Source organism: Artemia franciscana, chromosome 8, assembly GCF_032884065.1.
Source record: "Artemia franciscana chromosome 8, ASM3288406v1, whole genome shotgun sequence".
Taxonomy (NCBI): Eukaryota; Metazoa; Arthropoda; class Branchiopoda; order Anostraca; family Artemiidae; genus Artemia; species Artemia franciscana.
In genome coordinates this window covers 32,511,358-32,532,224 of record NC_088870.1, presented here as the reverse complement: position 1 = coordinate 32,532,224, position 20,867 = coordinate 32,511,358, and the positions used below count along the sequence as shown (strand labels likewise).

The 20,867-nt window shown below is 34.9% G+C and overlaps 1 protein-coding gene across 1 annotated transcript in view; it reads right to left on the bottom strand.

Annotated features, from left to right (window-relative positions):
- The window catches only part of LOC136030308 (uncharacterized), a 73,878-nt gene that overhangs the window by 11,941 nt on the left and 41,070 nt on the right, over window positions 1-20,867 (bottom strand). The window contains exon 5 of the mRNA XM_065709201.1: window positions 18,437-18,566. Coding sequence (XP_065565273.1) covers window positions 18,437-18,566 — 130 coding nt within the window. The remainder of the gene's footprint in view (window positions 1-18,436; window positions 18,567-20,867) is intronic.

Sequence of the window (20,867 nt, the reverse complement as noted above, 5' to 3'; positions counted from 1 at the left end):
GCAAAAAACGAACATGTTTCATGTTTCAGCGCCACTTGTTCCACCATACGGGTCATATTCCATATCATATTTATGCACACTTGCACCAGGCCTCCTCCTGCCGCGCGGGGTACGCGTCATATAGTATAAAAAATTCCAAAAAAAATTAACAAACACTCGAAACATGCTCAAAGCGAGGCGGTTTTTACTTTCAGAAATCACGTACGCCAGGTGGTGCGCGCCACACATGGCGGAAATTGTGCCAAGCATGGCGGAACTATGCAGCACACGTGGCGTTCTGAGATGCTCTACAGGTGGTAAAAAGGGGGCATCCCTCGGCTCAAAACCCTCTGCATCATCATACACTTTAACTATTTGATTTAGAAAAGTAACTTCGTTAATTTCTTTTTATCTCTTTTTTGCTGTCGCTCTGTTTTCACGTCTTTCCGTCAAGAAGAATATTCAGCACTGAAACTCTTCTACACTTCACAGAAGCTCTTAATATTTCTAAATGAATGAACTCCCAGTTCTAAAAAATCAAGATATGGGGGAAAATTATAACTTTTTAAGACAAATGTGTCAATAAAGAAAATTCATTCGTCAAGAAATTCTCCAAGACGGCAATTATCCCATTGGCAAAGGGCTAACAGCTGTATAATTGGCTGAACAGGGAAAAATCTTATTGTATGTATATATGTACAAACCCCGTGGTTAACTGATTATTATAACATATTTCAAAGGTAAAGCCCCAATAACAAGTTAGTGACTATGACCTACATGGCCTAGATTTTCACCTTTACGATATATATAGCCTAAACAGACCTTTACTAACCTGATTCCGAGCTAACCTTTCTGACCGAGTTTTAGACCAAATGCCAATAACGACACTATCTGGACCCAAGTAATTCAGGGTGTTTGAATGGTGTTGAACCAAATGAATGGCGTAACAAATAGGCCTACAGTAAAAATAATAAAAAGAAAAAAGACTGGTTCAGCATACTTCCCCGTTTCGCTAACAAATGCTGAAAAAATATTTACTGAAAAATTTACTTTGAGGAAATATTTTCCTCAAAGTCCCCTGCATCACAGGACACTTGAATCATTTCATATAGGAAAGACAATCTGATTAATTTATTTTTATCCCCTTTTCTTAACATTTCTTTGTCTCTCGATTTTTCACCTAAAATTCATTTCAAGAAGGATATCCAGGCACGACACTTCCCTAACTTTCAAAAAGCTCTTAACATTTCTATTTCTAAATTAATGAATTCCTCCATCTGGAAATCAAGATCTGAAGAAAAATTGTATGTTTTTGAGAATAATTTATGTCAATAAAGAGGTTCATTCGTCAAAATCATTTAGTTCGGGAGGGCTATTAGCCCATTGGTGTAGTGCAAGCGGTTTTTTGATGGCTGAATAAAAACAAATCACGTTATACTTTAGGCTACATTCTTAACCTAATCCAGGCCAAACCATTTTCTGACTTAATGTAGATAAGAAGTCAAGGTCCAACTCCAGTCACGGCACAATCAGGATCCTAGACGAATAATTTGTGGCATTTGAATGGCGTTGACGAAAACGAATGATGTTTCACACCACAAAAAAGGGAAAAAAGACTGATCAAGCACGATTTCCATTTTTCTAAGAAATGTTGCTACTGTATTTCCAGTCTTTCTGTTGGTGATTGTTTCAAATGAAATAGGAGAAACATATTGAACTCTAGGTCCCTACAGAATGCTAAGGCATTACATGTGCCAGTCATAAATAACATGTTACCAAAAGCTGAATTTCATGCACAACAAAAATCAGACGCACACGATTTCGGGGGGATATACATATACTCAAAACAGAAAAAATTGGTCTTTCGGAAAATATTAGGAATTATACAAAAAAACATCAAAGTTATTTGGGGGCGTAGGAGGAATGGTCTAGAAGACCCTTGGTTAATTTTTAAAGCATCTAGCATACAATATATCCCAAACACCGACAGGAGATCACAATTTTTCACCGTCAGACTGGATTCAGCTCAAACGGTTCTCAAGATTGTTCAGGGGAAAGAGTCCCAGGTAATATCGGCATCTACGGTACATTCTTACTGCTGTTGATATCCCCCTTTCCCAAAAATAGATATTGACAATGCAACTAAAATAGAACTACTTCTTTGTTTTGTTTTTTTTAATCCACCAATGGCATAATGCAAAAAATAACACTTTTTGAGCCGACAGTTCTTTTCTATATTACGAGCTTAAGTCAAATATTTTTCAAAACACGCTAGGGATATCAGAGAACGCATATAGTTTATTTTCACATGGCAAAAACGCAATTTTGATAAATAATATTTGAAACGATTGCTTCAATTGTTTGGAGGTATTACAAGTTATAAATTGAAAAACGTCTCGTGCTATTAAATTTGAAATAAAAAGTTTTTTGTCATGAAAACGCTAAAGACACCGCGCAGCAAAATATTACTTTCATGAACCCAGGGGGAATGGGGTCTTCCAACTGTCGGCATGTTTGCAGCAAAATATAAGGTTTTCTGTGGAAAGAACCGTAGGCCAACTCCTTGTCAGCATGTATTTACTAATACAACAATTATTTAATAATAACAATACAGTTACACTTTGTACCTATATTACAACCCATGGTGAGTCAAAAATTGCAGTACTGCGTTTAACCAGAGGCTACCCACTTTCAAAAAATCATTTACATCATTTAGTGCGCACCAAGCATCACGAAAGTGGGCCACACGTTGTACGAACAGGCACAGCTGAACGAAATTATACCATCCGTGGTATATAAGGTGGAACTCCTGGATGTACACCAGATGTTGGAGAGTGGGTAACTTCTCCCTGATAAATTATCATATTTTAAAAGCATACCAATAAAAGTCAATCTTGATATTTCCCACAAGACAAACTTTTTGTGGTTTAAGGGACAAACTGTCATTTTTATAAAGTTAGTTTCTCTACTACTTCCATTACTTCGCCCAATTCTATTGATCCAACAGATAGGAAAATAGATTTATAGACTATTGTTTGCTAATTTAAAAACAACAACTTGATCGGCTGGTAAGATTCTTGATAAGGGTAATAAAATACTTTGTGGTTTTTAAATGACAACTGATTTTTTTTACTAACTACCCAAACACAATATATTAGTTAAAATTTGTTTTCAAGCTACAACACAAGATAGCAATTAAAGGTTAAACAGCTGGAAATTGAACACTTGTTCAAATACTATTTAAGTATTTAATTGCCTTTAAACCTGATTTTAGTGGATAATTAAGCAAGCTAATGCCAGAGGCTTTAATGTAATGAAAACTTGCAGTCTCTTGGTATGATGTTAGCACAGAGAAACTTCCAGATATTCTACTTGCAAAAAATGTTGTAAAATGTTGTGGAGGTCTTTTCTAACTGAAATATTTCCACGGTAATCGTTTTGCGTATATAATAAGGGTTTACGTCTGTTTATCTTTGCTGGTACGCTAATCACACAATTAGCTTTGGCTTGGTTGGAAAATAAATTGTAGCTATATCTTATTTAAGGTTAGGTTAGGATTATATCTTATTTAAATATTTAGTTCGTATTTTGGCTTGGTTACGAATTTGATATATGCTATGCCCCCCCCCCCCCTAATGTTCAAATATATAGCCCTAATTTGTTTCTAAACTATTATATTTTCATCATTTTCAAAACATCGACCCCACCGAACATTCAATTATTTAAAGGTTGTCAGTCTGCAAATTCGGATTCTACTTTCCTTGTTAGTGGCAGGGGATCCGTGAGTGTGGCAAATAAACCTTGCCTGCTTTCCTACTAAAATTTTTTCTGTCACCCAAACAAAAACTATTAGCTAGCAATTTTCCGAAAGATTATCTTTCTGTCTTCCAAACAGAAAATGTTAACTAATTTTATTAGAGAATTTTTCTATCGATATATATATATATATATATATATATATATATATATAAGAATTTTTCATTCTTAAGGAATTGGGACAAAATTTAAGCTTTAGTGTAAAGAGTAGGTATTGACGAGGGATTCAACCCCCTTATATATGCAATAAAAATATACGAATATAGAAGTTCGTTACGTAAGTTAATTCGTCAGTTACCCATATTTTTTACTAATGAAAACGTTCCCAAAAAATCAAAAGTTCTAGTTGCCTTTTTAAGTAATAAAAAAATTGGAGGGCAACTAGGCCTCCTCCCTCGCTCTTTTTTCTCAAAATCTTTAATATCTCAAAATAATTAAAAATTAATATCCAAATTTCTTAATTATTTATGTACGGAGAATCAAGATCAAAACATGCATTGATTCAAAAATGTCCAGATATTAAAAAAAAACAAGTTTTTCTAACTGAAAGTAAGGAGCGACATTAAAACTTAAAACAAACAGAAATTACTTCGTATATGAAAGGGGCTTTTCCTCCTCAACGCCCCGCTTTTTCCGCTAAATGTTGTTAGAGAATTTTCGGTTATCGAAATATAAGTTGGTTTCCATCACTCTGGTTTATTGTAGGAGGAAATTGTTGGAGAATTTCAAGCGCAACATTCAAAAAGCAGACAAAGCATGATGACTAGTTTATTTTTGCTTAAAACATTGTTGGAAAGTTCAGGACTACTAATATCTCTTACAGTTAGTATATTCTTAGTATATATTTTTTTCTGCCTTGAAGTCCTCGCCCCAAAAACAATCCATGGAATTTTCAAGTTGTATTGTTTAGGATTAGTGCCGCTTCCTGACTGCTAAGGTCCTTTTGTTGACCCTGCAGTGTGTTGCTACAGCCGGGTTTGATCTCTGGGTCCAGTACTACCCAGCTGAGGTCAAAACCAGATGCACCACAACAGGATAAATTTTACAGTTTATTTCCAAGCCTGTGGTTTTTAAATTTCCCACCCAGTTATTACGTTTCAGCAAATTGTTTGTAAACAATTTTTGTTAATTAACAATTATGTTTCCGCCTTCCAAACAAAACTTCAAGCTAGTATAGTTAGCTATCACTTGGACGACAGCAAAAACCCCAATGTGGCAAACACAAAAACGGGACATGAGGAGGGGGCTTATTTGTCTTAAGAGCAATAATGAAAACTTGAAAATGTAGTAAGATGAAGAAAAACAAGGTGATTATATCCCCTGAAAAAAAGAGCAAAGGGCAAATATTTCGGTTAAGATCTCCACTCAAACGTCCCCAGAGCAGAAATACGAAAACATGTAGATAAAAGTCCATAAAGCAATACAAAAAGATAAATCTAAAAAATTTTACAGAAGATGTCATTCTTTAGTAACGATGAAAATGCAAGGGTGAAAAAGTCTCAAAACTTATCTACGACAACAGTGATCTAAGCTACAATCAACAGGCATGTACTGAGAAGGGCTTTGGAGCCTAGCCCACCCACCAAATTCGTGAACTTTGTTACCCCCTCCCCCTATTTTAAATTATTCAACAATATTTTGTTTGTTTATTTTACCCTTATCTTCATAACAAATTCTTAGGTACTTATATGTCTTGTATATATGTATCTAGTAAATAATGCCTAAGACCACACTGGCTAATCATGACAAAACCAAAAATCGCAAAGAAGAGAGAAATGGGGACAAAAACAGACAGTGAAAAACAGAAGAAAAACTTAAAAAAAATCCATATTTATTTTTATTATTATTATTATGTACTGAGGATGGTTGAGCAGAGGTCTCAACCGAAATATTTGCATAATTTATTTTTCTGTTTTTCACTGGCTGTTATTGTCTCGTTTCTCTCTTTGTGATTTTCTGTTTTGATATGTATCTAGGCAGTATATAGTGTAATTTATAAAATGATGCACAAAATTAATAAATTCAATAACATTTTGTTTATCCAATTTAGCAAGAATGCAGCCAAAGAATGATATAAAGATATTAAAGCGATATCAGATCATGGCGAAGCATGACCACATACCGTTCTAGGCTTCTAGCTACAATGAGGCATTTCGAATTCAACCGACAGTTGGAAAGAGGTCACGCGAAGATCTTACACTTTAACAATAGACAGACTGACAACCAATTTAAAACATCTTTCAACTTGACATGTGTAATCGAGCATTTAAGAGGGTATAAGAGTTGACAATGGGGTATATTTAAAACTTATTCAACAGAGCAGATGCGACGAAAAATCTGTCGTTGGGTTACCAAGTCTACTGTCAAGTGTTTGTTGATAATCTAAGCAGATGGTAGTTATAGTGAACTGAGTTGACATTTTGACCAAAGAGTATATTATTTTCAAACGTTGTCATATCAAGTTGAAGCTTAGCCAAAGTTTGTTTTTGAGCATTAAATTGTTTGGCAGAGATCTTGAATTACAATGTTTATCTTTAGTGAGAGTCAACCAACAATTGCCAAACAGTTCGGATGACGAATTTTAATCTGGGACAGGTAAATATTTTCAGATTAGGACTAGTACTTATGCCTGGAGTAGTTGAATATACAAATCGACGACGGGGGGGGGGGTATTGTATTTATTTAAATTGCTGCAGAAAGTCAGAGGTTATGGAAAGATGAGACTCCTGTTCCCCCACACCCCCAAGAGAGAGGGGTTAACCAAAGCACGCCCCCGATCAAAAGAACAACACAAAGCTCTGTTCGCGCCAATTTAAAGGCCAACACAAAACAACTCATACCAAATCCAACCAGGAAGACACATCCCAAGCGATATTCAATCCACAGAAACTCAACCCGTGAAAATTCAGTCCATATAAAATTTCACCAGTAATAACCAAACCTGGTAAGATTCGAACAGCGTAAATAATTCAAAACAACTGACGAAACTCAATCGTCAATATGTTTGACAATGTAAAGCCAACCTATTCAGCACATGAAATAAAACCATTCAACCCACTAACATAATCTTGCCAAAATTGATGTCTCAGAACTGAAAAGAGACGAAAACGCGCGACTCCACAACTGACAAAGGCCGAGTTTGACTCATACCTGAACGAATTTGAGCAATACCGGGAAAAGTAGGGAAAAAAATATTAAACCATATTTTAAATTATTAGAGAGTGGAAATGAGCACACTCTTAATGTGGGCGTTCTTCCACTACTCCCTGCACAAAAGCCAATTCTATGTCGTGCAGTTCAATTTTTCCGCAAGAAAGGTACTGATGGGATATTCAACCGTATGACCTCAAGTTCTATCAAGAACCACATTCTTTTTGCCGTCAATATCAGCATCATAATTTTCACTACAATGAGCGCCATTTGCGATTTCAGAAGGTATCATTATCTCCGTTCTTGCCATGTGACATTATCATCACCATAACATAAACGCTATCGTCATCACTGACGTAGTTTTTTCCTGTTGTTCACATCGATAATTGTCATACTCAGTCAAGGTCGGATCCAGGGGCTTAAAGGGTTCTACCCCCCCCCCCCGATTTTATTCCAACTGGTAAAAACCTAACAAAAATGCATTCAAACAAATTTTCGACGCGTTTTTAAAGTTTTTTGTACCACCACCCTCCCCCCCCAAAGGGTATATTTTAAAAAATATGGTGAAATCACAAAATTTTATGACTTTCAGGACTAGTCAAGCATAAAGGTCACTTTCCGTACGAGCGATGCGAGGATCGAACTTCGTGCAACTTTAATTCTGGCTGGATGAAATCCATTGACTCGAATTTACCGTGCGCTGAGTTCTTCGTGAGTTGAATTTTGTTTTGGTTGAGTGTTACGCTAGTTTTACTTTGTGAAAGTTGATTTCAGTGAGCACGGGACAGAATTAGACGCTTTTCTGTCAAACTGCCATTATCTGAAACTGAAAAGATTTCTGACAAACTTGCCCCTTTATCCAAAAAAATTCTGTCGGTCTTTTCACGCCCTCCCTGTGTACACGTCTCTCTTTGGGTCTTTTTTTGGGTGTTAGACCCATATTCCTTTATTCGAACAAAACATAGTTATTAATGGAAATTTATTATAAGATTTTTTTTAGCTAAGTCAAAGGACCCCAAAGTTTTCTAACAGAATCAAAGGGTTGGCGGAACACACTTTGGGAACTCCCTCGTTAGCCACTTAAAATAATCCTCTAAACTATATTAATCACGTCCATGCATAAATTATTGGGTGACCTGCCATTTTGATAACCAAGGGCTGATATTCATATCAGCAAGGATGCAGTATTCTCTCGTTTTTGGTAGAGATAAGTTTCAAGACCTATTATGCTCTGCAATATAAAAAAAAATGACTAAACTATAATTTGTATTGTTAACTTTCTATAAGATCAGGATAATGTCAAGGACTACCTGATGCATATCTTAGTCACTTATTCTAGTCCACAACCACGACGCGTGGCGCACGCCACCTAACGTAGACGATTTACGAAAGTGAGCAACACTTCGCATATTATATATTTGTTCCTTATTGTTCATTTAACAATGGAGGGAAACCAATAACCCGCAGCTTTTTTCAAAAGAATGGCTGATATTGATTATTAAAGACAATCAGAGGGACCCAAGCAAAAAAAAGCTTATAATCAGCCACTCCATATCTTTTCTTTAGTTTATCTAGGGGAAATATTTGGAAAGATGTGATCCTGTTCTCCCGAAGAAATTCCCAACATAAATTTTTGACACTTTAACGACACTAATATATTTCCAAAATGAATGCTGACACTCTAGAAATGCGACATGGAATGCTTGAACGAAAAGAAAGGCACGTTCGTTTCGAAGAGTTTTGATGACAACTCGTCTCTTAAGATGATTACGTTTAAGACAATAACAAATTAAAAAGCAGTCAAACCCATGTTCAGAATTAAAATGCGCCAAATATCAGAGGAACCAGGGTCTTTTTCATTTTCAACTTCAACTTTTTCTTTATTCAACTTAAAAAATACAAAAACAATATTATGTCATAACAGGGAGCAGAGCTCGTAAGGCTGGGACAGTGCAATAACAAAAAAACATCAACATTTCATCATAATAATAATTCCAAAATTTAACACGGCAAAAAACAAACAAAATAGAAAAAAAATCACAAAAGAGAAGCAACAAGGATAAGTGAATAAATAAATATCAGGCAAGAGGGGCGTGGGAGGCCATCCCAAACACAGGGACACAAAAAAACACACACACACACAAAGAAGAAGATCAAACAATTTAATTTTCCATCATCAATGGTGAAATCCGGTCAAGTAACATCCCAAACTTGTTTATGATATTACTATACTAGTAACTTACAAGTTTTGTAGAATGAGTAGGGTTATTACGTGTTATAGCGACCACACTGTTGTTTTTGATCTGGGTTAAAACCAGTTTCTCTGTCTGCATTCGAGATAATTAGCTTGATCTCAGCAAGAGAAACTACAATGCAGCTATATTTCAATTAAATATTTAATATGTTGAGTTGGTTAGGTATTTATTATAACGCGTTCTGCTTACCATAATTCTCTGTTGTAGTTTCCATAATTTTGTTAATGAAGTATTAATATTTTCAATATATTTTGTATATTTCATTAGGATTAGGCCTAACCTAACTTCACTTCTTGGTTGTGGTCGCTATAACACGTAAGTACCGTGAGTAGTTTTGTCTACAGAAACTTTTCATAAGAAATAAAACATAAGGTGTTTGCGGGTCAAGCCCCTCAAATATTAATTTTGGATTGACTCTATTCACCCTTCCTGCGTATGCGCTAACCATTATCCATTGTCAGGTATAATTTTATAAGACCCGTCGACACTAGCAAGGAACAACCAACTTTGAAGACCAATTTACAATAAAAAGTATAGGCTTGTATTTGATGAAAGATGACCGGCGAGTATAGTGAGGGACGATTGGTTTACGGTATGTTTAATGATAAGAATCACCGTTTAATGGAACGGAACGGACTTTAACGGGTTAAAGGACTTTTATAGTGCAAATAATCGGCTAAGCAGATGAAATAATTTAAGTAAGAATTATTACAATAATCAAAATGCAAAAATTTTGCCCGAAAACTCCCACAGCATGCCTAGGGTTTGGCCTGTTCTTCACGCAACGACACACGTAGGTAGGCCCATTTACCCTTTTGCAACATTCAAAAGCTCATCGTTTAATATTCGTGCTTGTAGCGCGGGGGGGGGAGTAAATAAAACACCACTCAGGTAAAGAACGATACTAAGCGCATTTGTATTGGCGTTTGAAACAGGTTTGTTCACAAAATTCTTCTGGAGGAGGTGCCAGCATTTAAAATTTTTCTCGGGGAAAACCAAGCTTTAGAAAAGTTATTCCCCAGAAAAGGGTATTTTGGTACTTGTGTCTTATAGCCACCACCCAGTTCTGTCGAGAAGTGAAGTTTGGTTAAGAACTGGTTTTTCAGACGATGGAGTGATATTCATTCAGTTTGCAATCTGTGTTGATAGGAAATTGTATCTGACCATGGATATCAAATGAAAATTTGGGATTTGCCAAGGACTGAAAAAGAGGCAATAAGAATTTTCCAGGATAAGGCTACTGTTTGTTGACCAAAACAAAAGAGTGCGTCAATGGACACAGCATGACTTTATACTCCTTCGATAAAGACCCATTTTGGAATTGTGCAACTAGGTCATGTATGAAACAAGTCGGTTTGCGTGCCAATACGTTGTTTACTCACGGTAGAATACCATTTGTTACTTTAATTCGCTTCATTTATTTGTGGGTTTACGAGTCGTCTTCGGTGGCCTGGTGCAAACGAGAGCTAGGTATTTCTAAGAAAACAGTTGTCAATTGGAATAACTACCTCCGTGAAGTGTGACGGATACCAATTTTGTTGATAAAGTATTATATTTTCATCATATTTTGTTTTATTTCATTAACATTGACCAAGCTTCACTTCTCGACAGAACTTGATTGCGGTGGCTATAAGACACAAGTACCTGTATTTTCCCCTAAATATTAGAAGCTATTGCTCTTTTGTATATTTTCTTTTGTTTTCAAAAGGGGAAGGGGGGCTAGTGTAACCACCCACTCCTTCCTGTGAGCCCCATTGTTTCAGCAAATCTAGGAAGTTCTGACACATCTCTTTCACCAACAAAAGTTCATGCTTACGCCCATGTTCAGATTCCCTAAAAATAAACCTAAAAGAACAATTCCTACAAAAATTAAACAACTCTAAAATTCTCTGACATCAAAAAATATCCCTGTGTTTTAAGCGAGTTTTATTCCAAGAAATCCATTACAGAAATCTTGACAGTTTTCAATGACATTAATGTATTTCTCTCCGTCAAGTGCTGAATCAAGAAATGATATTCTTGAGGAAAAATCACGTTCTTGTCTAGAGAATTGAATGTCATCGAAAATAAAATGCGTGTAAAAAAATTATTGTTTTAAACATGAAAATTTATTAAGAAGTATAGAATAGGTTTTATGATCAAATTATAAAAAAAAAGTGGTACTTACGAATTAGACCAAACCCAATCAAGAAATGAAGTTAGGCTCATCCTAATGAAATATTTCTTGCCTCATAATATGCAGAATAATTATAGCTATCACATTTTGCATGCAGACCCGCTATACTTTACCCCTAACCCTTCCAATGTTCAAATATATAGCCAAAAGTATATATTTTCAATGCATTTCTGCCACCCATAACTTGTTTTTCCAGTTTTTGTTTCGTCACAGTTAAAACGGGTTAAAACAAGAGAGACGCAGTGCGAGAATAGCTGTGAAATATATCATTTGAGCTACATATTTGCACATTAAGGGAGGGGGAGTGGGGGTACAGTATAGCGGGTCTGATACAAAATGTGTTAGCTATAATTATTATGCATATTATGAAGTAAAAATTGTTTCATTAGGATTAGCCTAACTTCACTTCTTGGTACTTAGGGATAATACGTAAGTACCCCGACGTAAAAGTATTTTGTTAATTTTTTGGGTAGACCTTGAGTAAGTAATTAATTTATTTGTAAATGATAGGTCATAAATAAATATTTTTGAACTTCCTATATTGCTAAAATAGCCTGTACTAATCTTTGCTTACCGACTAGTTTTGCTTTAGCCTACGCTGCGTGCATAAACACACAATAATCTTATGTTTTCTGATGAATTTTAGAAGATCTCCTATTGACAACACCAAACCATGTTCCTTTATTTCTTTTCTTTTTCCCATGTACTTCAAAGATCAAAAACAAGACGTTAGCCTACTTCCATTTTTCCACCAGAGACAGTTCGCGAACAAAAGCTGGTATAATTTTGTTCAAACATTCATTTTATGTTAATTATATTTCTATAACTTTTCTAATGCCTGCTATAAGCCAATGACTTGGGTGAGTGTGAAAAAGAGGCACGAAAACTTTCCTCTGGTTTTCTAGAACTGCTTACTACTGACTCCGTACAATTCTGCCAAAAAACTTTCAATTGCCCATTCAAAAATCCCATTTTGTTGTGGCTATATTGAATTTTCCATGAAGTAACATAAACTTGTGTAACGAAAAATTTCGTGTATACTAGGAAAGTTTATATTATTTATTTGCTAAGAAACGAACTAGTCGATTTTTCTGGAACACAATTTTTTAGCAAAAATAAAATTGTGATAATGCTGAGAACGTACAATTCTCATCTCCGTTTTTCAAACCTAAACCTAACTCAAATCATTGTTAACTCTGTTAACTTAATGATCATTGTTAGAAAAGCAACCTTAATTAAAAAAAAAAACATAAAAAAGAATATAATGGTACTACCTTAATTTGTGTAGTAGGTTTCCTTTAGAAGGCAACCACTATAATATATTTGCCAAAATCTCTAATAGTTTTTTTTTGCCATTTTTCCAATATCTCTAGCCCAAGATTTACCATGAAGTAACAAACTTATGTAACATGAAATTCCGTGTAGATTTTGATTCTACTTGGCTCCTACGATAGGGACAAACTTGTTCCGCACCATTACGAAGCTAAACGTAGTCTCAAGAGAACCAAGAACAGTGACAATAAAATCTGATTGTTTAAAGTGGTTCAATGAACTTTCACAACCAAATATCTCTTAATAAATTAGGAAAATCGAGAATTGTATTTTTAATGGAAATTGAAATTACTATTTTTTAATTAATTATTAATGAATTAATCATTTTTACCTTGGTATACAGTTATGCAGTTTTGGTGGTAGCGGGTGCCAAATTAAAACAAAAAAAGAAAAGTGGGTCAAATATCAGCAAAACATTTTTATATGGCACAGTTTAATAGGTACAACTTTCCTTAGGAGGTGCAGTTGTCCTTGGGAATCAACAAACTGTTTATATATGAATTCTTAGGAATGAAAAGCGTTGTCAAATTCAACTAATTTCTTTTTATTTTTATTTTCACGGTTCATCATGGCAACAGTGACAAAAATTAGGTACTGCCCTAAAATCTTCACAATTTTGAAACATGAAAAATTTTAAAAAATTGTGGTTTTGAGTATGGGTAGACCTAAGATAGGTCCAAGGGGAAAAACTGATCTATTTTCATGTCCTTGGTGCTGCAATTTAGGCTAATGTGAAAGGTTCTACTGTGTAGGCTAATGTAAAAACTCCCTTAGTAAATAATAAATAGTAAATAGTGAATATTAAATAGTAAATAATGAATATTAAATAGTGAATAGTATATAGTAAAATAGTAAATAGCACATAGTGAATATTAAATAGTATATAGTAAAATAGTAAATAGTTAATATTAAATAGTAAATAATGAATATTAAATAGTAAATAGTAAATAGTGAATATTAAATACTAGTGAATATTAAATAGTAAATAGTACATAGTAAAATAGTAAATAGTGAATATTAAGTAGTAAATAGTACATAGTAAAATAGTAAATAGTAAATAGTTGACTAGCGTAGATACACAAACATAAAGATATGCCTGTACTTGATTTTTAGCAGAAAATCCAAGTCATTTAGGGAGTGGAGAAACAGTAATTCACCCAATCAAACACTATTCTTCAAACCAAGCAAAGTGTGGTGTGTCACTTCCACCTATAGGTATAAGGCGCAGACCTCGAAATAAAAATCACAATGACTACAAAATCTACATACTTTAATACGTGTTAGTCAGGCCCATATGAATGACTCTTTTCTGGTGAACACCAGTCACAAAAAAAAAGATTAATTTCATTTGATAATCTAAATAAAAACTGTACAGAAATACAGCAAAGTCTGGGATTTTGGGGCAGCACAAACCCCTTCCCTTCCCATCCTATAAAGTCCCCGATGTTAATGATGCTATTTGCACACTGAGAAAAAAAACTAGCCAATGAGAGGTTTAAATAACTTGTCCAACCAGCGTAATTTTCCAGGCACAGAAAGGATAATCTCTTTTTGACGTAATAATACCTTAGGTAATAAAGGGGGGGGGGTACTTTCCACAACCTGACGTACACGTCAGCGCCATGGGTTCCACAGAGTTACGCAACGCATGACGCAGTCCATGCAGCGTTTGGCGGAGTTCTGCCATGCTTGAACTACTTTCACCACACTTGGCACGCCCCATCTTGTGCAACTGACTTCTGAAACTTGATTACCCCTTATACTGATTGCTAGTTTTTCATGGTTTAAAATTTTATTGTAAGCGAAATAGTGATATTTATCTTCCAATAGTCTTTTGAATCCCAGGTCACAGAAAAAAAAACAGCGCAAATGGAGCACCAAAAATTCCAAACAAGAAAAATAAACTACAACAGCAAAGCCTAGAAATTATAAGTAGAAGAATACCAACAAATTGTAGTAACAAAAAAAGCGAAACACGATAAAAGATATCAAGTTCCACTTTTGCATGACTGAAAAATTTCAATTCGCAAGAGCCATCGTCAGACACAAGAGTAAATACATATTTCGCTCTTTGTCCTGTCATTCTTTTTTCTTCTTGACGAGCAAACATTGTTTCAGTTTCATTTCTGAAGAAACTAATTTTCTCCAGCTTTCTTCGAAGGTGTAGAAAGGGCACGCCGTCGAGTCTATATCCCTTAAGCACCTTCCCCATGCTATTCTCTTGAGAAAGAGACTTTCTTAAAAGCTTTGATCAATGAAGTATTGTGTGAAGTGGCTTCAGAATTTGAACAATAAAAAAAAAGAAAAAAAAGATTGTTTTCCAAATAAATAGAATCGACTGTACTATTAATTGTCAGGGTGTCAATGAGGGTGGGGGTATTCTTCCCTACATTCTCCAACCCAATTCTGAAACATATATTTATTGGGATAATTTATTTTAAAATTCTTTTCTTGTATTTTCGCTGAACCAATGGAAAAATACCAAACTTACCTTCCCTGATTTCGGCTCCATGGCCGGGAGCCTTTTTCAATGGAAAAAAAAATTAAGGAATTTTTTTTTCTTAAAATGAAATCATCTAAAAAAATGACAACTAACACAAAAGAGAGAAAAGAAAACCAATCAACCACAAAATAAACAAAAAAATATAACTCATATTTTAAACACTTCCAAATCTGCAATTACTGTAATCACTAACAAGACAAACAAATGCCAGGTCATAGTCCATAGTCCAAATGTTAGTCCAATGGTTATAGCCCATAGTCCACAACAGATAAGTTGTCAGGCATCGTTTCTTTCTTTTCAGATGGTTTCATTTTTTTAAATTTTGTTTCTTTTCCCGTAATTATCTTTCCGCTGAAAAAGGCTCCCAGATGTAGAGCCAAATATTCATATTTTTTATTAATTAAAGTTTGTTATTGTTGGGGTTTTTGTTCTACTGCTTAGTTTAAAATTAAACCTGTTTTTCTCTATTATTTTTTTTTTGTAAATGGAAAATCAGTGTGGCCTAAGAAATTATTTACGCCCGTTGGTAAATGACGTAATCAGTCACTAGTCTTCAAGTCAATCAAGCATAGTGTAGCGTTTTCACCTCTTCTCGGGGGACACAAATAAGAATAAGACAAAATTATTTTATTTGTTATTTTGAATAAGAAGTGCCCATAAATTCAGGGAAATCTATGATTTCAGCAGGAGGAGGGGGCTGATTAGCTCCTAACTGTTACTGCATTCTGGATTCACATCATCAAGTCAGACATATCATGTCAGCTTTCTATAGGGAGGAGTGGGGGGCAGAAAAAGTTACAGTAAAAGACCAAGACTGCAGGAAATTTTATTATCATACTATTCTTAAAAATGGATCCCGCAACAGATTATAAAAGAGATTTTTTTTTTATTTTGTGGGGTAGCGAGCTCTTGAGTAGTTATTAGACAAATGTACAAATTTTTTATGCTAAGGGGTTAAGCTACATTACATTAAGTAAGCCTTTCACACTTTAAAAAAATCCTTCCACATTAAAACATCATCAAGAGTCCAAGACTTCATCGTCCAAGATTATCACAATCAAGCCATTCAATACTGAAATGTGGGATACATATTCAAGCTGTGATCAAGCGTGAAAGGCTTTCAAGGGAAAATTTATAAATTTATTTTCAAAATTTAAAAATTGGTCACTCAAAAATTCCACCATGTTACAATTATTTTGGCTTCTCGATAACCTGACATAAACTTACGAAACGTAAATTTTGCTAAGAGCTTGAATCTACTAGGAATTGCCTATGTTAGAGATTAAATGTAAAAAAAAATTTTTTTTTCAACTGAAAGTAAGGAGCGAAACTAAAACTTAAAACGAACAGAAATTATTCCGTATATGAAAGGGGCTGTCCCGCTAAAAGTTTGACTCTTTGTCACAACTCTACTTTTTAAAACAATAAAAAAAAACTTTAGGATAAAGAGTGGGGCATTGAGGATACAGCCCCTTTCATATATGGAATAATTTCTGTTCGTTTTAAGTTTTAATGTCGCTCCTTACTTTCAGTTAAAAACACTTGTTTTTCTATTTAATTTCTGAACTATTTTGAATTAATGCAGGGGTTGAATTTGGCTCACCGTACATGAATAATCACCGTACACCGTACATATTAATTTTACTTCTTTTAAACTATTATTAACCTTATTATAACCTAAGTTTAATTTTTGTTCAGTTGTTTAAGAACGACTCCTGAATCACAAAGGCTGTTTAATTAGAATAATAGCCTCTTTTAAAAGTCAAAAAAGAAACTTTACCGTAAGAACGAGCTACTGAGGAGAGGCACATCTCATATACATAATATTCTCTGTTCGTTTTAAGTTTAATGTTGCTTCTTGCTTTCAATTGAAAAAACTTGTTTTTTACTTAATTGCTGATCTTTTTAAATAATGTCGGGAAATCCAGCTGCCCCTCCATGGAAAATTCCCTTCCCCTACGAGAAATTTCTCCATGGAAAAATTCACCCACGTAACTTAAATTAGCGATATTTGCAGTACTAAAAATGTAAGGCGTAGTAAAAAAAACGGCCAAAGAGGTCGAAACTATTTTTATGACAATGAGAGTCACAAGTTGAGCAATTATCAAGTGATTGAAATGAATGAAAGAGAAGATGTTTCAAATATATGCGTAATAGTTTATTTCCGTTACAAATTTTAATGTTATTCATTATATTCAGTTGGAAAAAACTTGCTTTTTTTTATTTTTATTTAATAACAACCACAAGCCGAGCACATAAGATATCTTTGGTTTATTATCATATAAAAATCATAGTTATGAAGCTGCTTAAGGTAAAATTAAATGCTAAGATTGGCCGGAAAACAACAAAAACAAATAATTCATTATATCGGCCATTATTTTACAAAATTTTAACGTAAAGAGTGAGGTAATTTTTAATGTTACTCCTTACTTTCAGTTGAATTGTTTGTTTTTTTAATTTAATATCTGATCGTTCTCTAAATAATGCTGGGATATCCAGCGCCCCTTTCATAAAAATTCCCCTCCCCCACGAAAAATTACTCAATAGAAGATCCTCGCAAGTAGCCCAATCCCCCCACCCAACCAGAAAAAATCCCCCTGCAAACGTCTGTGTACTTAGAAATACAAAATACTATATGTAAACAATGGACAAAGTTCATAACTTGCAGCCCTTCTCTCAGGGACTGTGGGGATTAAGTCTTCCTCAAAGACATACTTATTAGGTATTTCGACTATGCTGAACAAAATGGCTATCTAAAATTTTTGACCCGATGACTTTGGGAAAAAATGAGCGTTGGATGGGATTACGATTCTCTGACTTTTAGGGGGTGTTTCCCCCTTTTGACGAAAATAGGCAAATACTCTCAGGCTCGTAACTTTTGATTGGTAGGACTAGACTTGGTGAAACGTATATATTCAAAATCAGCAAAAAAAAAAACATTTTTTGTATGTACCTATTTGGTATAAGAATTCCGTTTTTTAGAGTTTCGGTCACTATTGAGCTGGGTCGCTCCTTACTTACAGTTCGTTACCACGAACTGTTTGACAGAATTTACCCCATAAAATTGCATGAACTCTTAAGTTATCCAAGTGTTAAAGGACCAGTAGAACAATCAGTAAAAATTTAAATAAAATGATTATCCAACACCTTTTAAACCTTGGTCATTAGCTGAATATCTTCTGACTTATTCCCTATGGGTTTTTTATCACTTCTTTTAATACTTACCTATTGGTATCTCAGCATAAATCCCATCAGACAATGAGGTTTCTCCCGATCTTTCCGAGGGATGCCGACTTCGAAGGGAATCCCTTGTCGATCGAGTCGTTTTACTACTCCTCCCAGAGCTCCGACTTTCCTAAAATTCAATAAGACATTAGTTTTACATGCACTGACAAGCAGGATATAAAGTAATTATGAAAAAAGATTGATCTTGTAACACATACATCGGGAGCATTCCTTTCGGAAAAAAATCTTGCTGAAAAGGAAAAGTTTTCCTGGGGAGTAGAATAAAGAAGGGCCCCTAAATTTAGAATGTTTCGAAATTATATTGTCTACAAACTACTCTATTTTATTTTTAAAAAGACCCATTAGGTTTTACAAAGAAGGGTCGGTAGTCCCCCCCCCCTCAACCCAAAATATACAGAACTTTGCCTAAGTATTTGCTATGTCGTCATACAGTGACTATGTCAAACGTTTCGCCCGGTCAGACTTCCTCTATCGATAAAATGAGAATTTTTAGAAAACTCCCCTTACAAAAGACTTAATTTACTCCCCTTACATTAGTCATATGGGTCGTCCTGTTTACATCCCTATAAATAAATTAAACAGATTCCTATGGCTCCTGTAAAAAATAAGAGTGATCTTGGATAAGGGCATATAGGAGAGACTAATTGTAAGAAAACTTTACCATTTTTTTTCCGCATAGAGGATTGGGTAGGTTAGCCTACCCAAAACTATTAGCTTTATGTAGCCTACTCATGGTGAGGGGAGATAGAATTCCAAGTGAAAAAGTGTAAACTTGATTCCAACCTTTACTCTTTGGTTATAAATCAATTTGTGCTTATAGCCTCCCCACTGATCCGCAGAGAATTTTACTTAATAACTTAATAATTCAGCAAAAATATATAATAAGTAGAGACAAGGGGATGTTTTATGTTGTGCTCGGGGTCAAACTGATTGTACCCATTGATTTATTTGAAGAGACCGGGATTTGAAATATGGACAAGCACAATTAAATGGAAAAAAAAAAGAAAGTTATGGGACAGACAGAACATTTCAGAATTATGCGGGCTGACTTGAGGCCAAAACCCGGAATTTTCACCTCTCCCCCCTCTTCCCACCCTGAATCCATAAAACGCTGATCTTAAATAAAATTGATCGCATCCGTTCAAGACTTGGAGTAATTTATGATAAGAGGGTGAATTGGAGGCTGTTTTTATGACATTTCCACCAGAAATATTGTCCCCATATAATGAAATTTTTACTAGAAGAGGGGAATATTTCCCCAGAGAGTAAAAAGACAAGGGCACCTAAACCTATTATCTAGACATTCTAACGCCCTTCTATTTGTCAATATTTCTTGATACAGACATTAGGATTCAGGAAGAATGGTGGATTTTCTTTTCATGCTCACTAAGAAAATGTTCATGACAAATGGGGTTATTAGATCCGGGCATGTGGAAAGGAGCTCTTTCGGAGAGGGGGCAAATACAAAACCAAAATTTATTTGATAATCTGAAGAAGAATTGCTAAGTGATTTGGGAAAAATTAGGGTTTCGTGTGACCTGAGCCCACACCCCTTTATACATCTCTGATTTTCCACATTTCCACAAGATCTAGAAAATAAAATAATTAGCATTAAAACTTAGCAAACCCAGGTTTACAACTTGGAATGAACAAGAAAACTGACATATTGGCACCATGTTAGGGAAGTTCTAAGTATACAGCGGCTAGACATATTGATGAAAAGAGATAATAGAAGAAAACGACAGGATTTCAGGCAATGATGAGACAAACATACAAATATTTTGACAAGGAGGCTCCCGACAAGCAGTCCTAAGTAAAAAAAGAAAGCAGCGCCAAACAAAACCGGTTTGACGAAAATATAAACTCAACAAAGCACTGCAACGAAAAGGGAAACATCAGAACAAACATTAAGATCTGCACAAAGGATAAAAAGCGGGTGAAACTTAATCAATTAAACTAGAAGTGATATATATTTTTGTACAGCGAAAAAAAGAGGCGATATTCCTTTTCAGAATTAGCTAACAAACTTTCTAAAGGTGCCCCCTCCTCTCTTATGTCCGGAAATTTTAACAACATTAACAGTTTCAACCATGCTTTCTGCTTTCTTACATCATTCAGTTTCCATTCCCAGGAGAAAAAGCTACTGAAGTTCCAACTTTAATAGACCCGAACGCAGAATTGCGTTTTATCCACTTGAGCTGAGAGGCTAATAACAAAATCTTTTTTGTCAACAATGCAGTCTATCCGAGGGGGAGAAAGGGCTATTTCTTCAAATAGTTATACTCTTTCTAACATCGTTTCTCAAATCGATTATCTAATTTGGTCCCCACCCATTGAAGTATTTGGAAGGATCGATTAAGAGCCCCTATTGTAAACAATCTAAAATATTGAATAATCATTAGAATCAGGA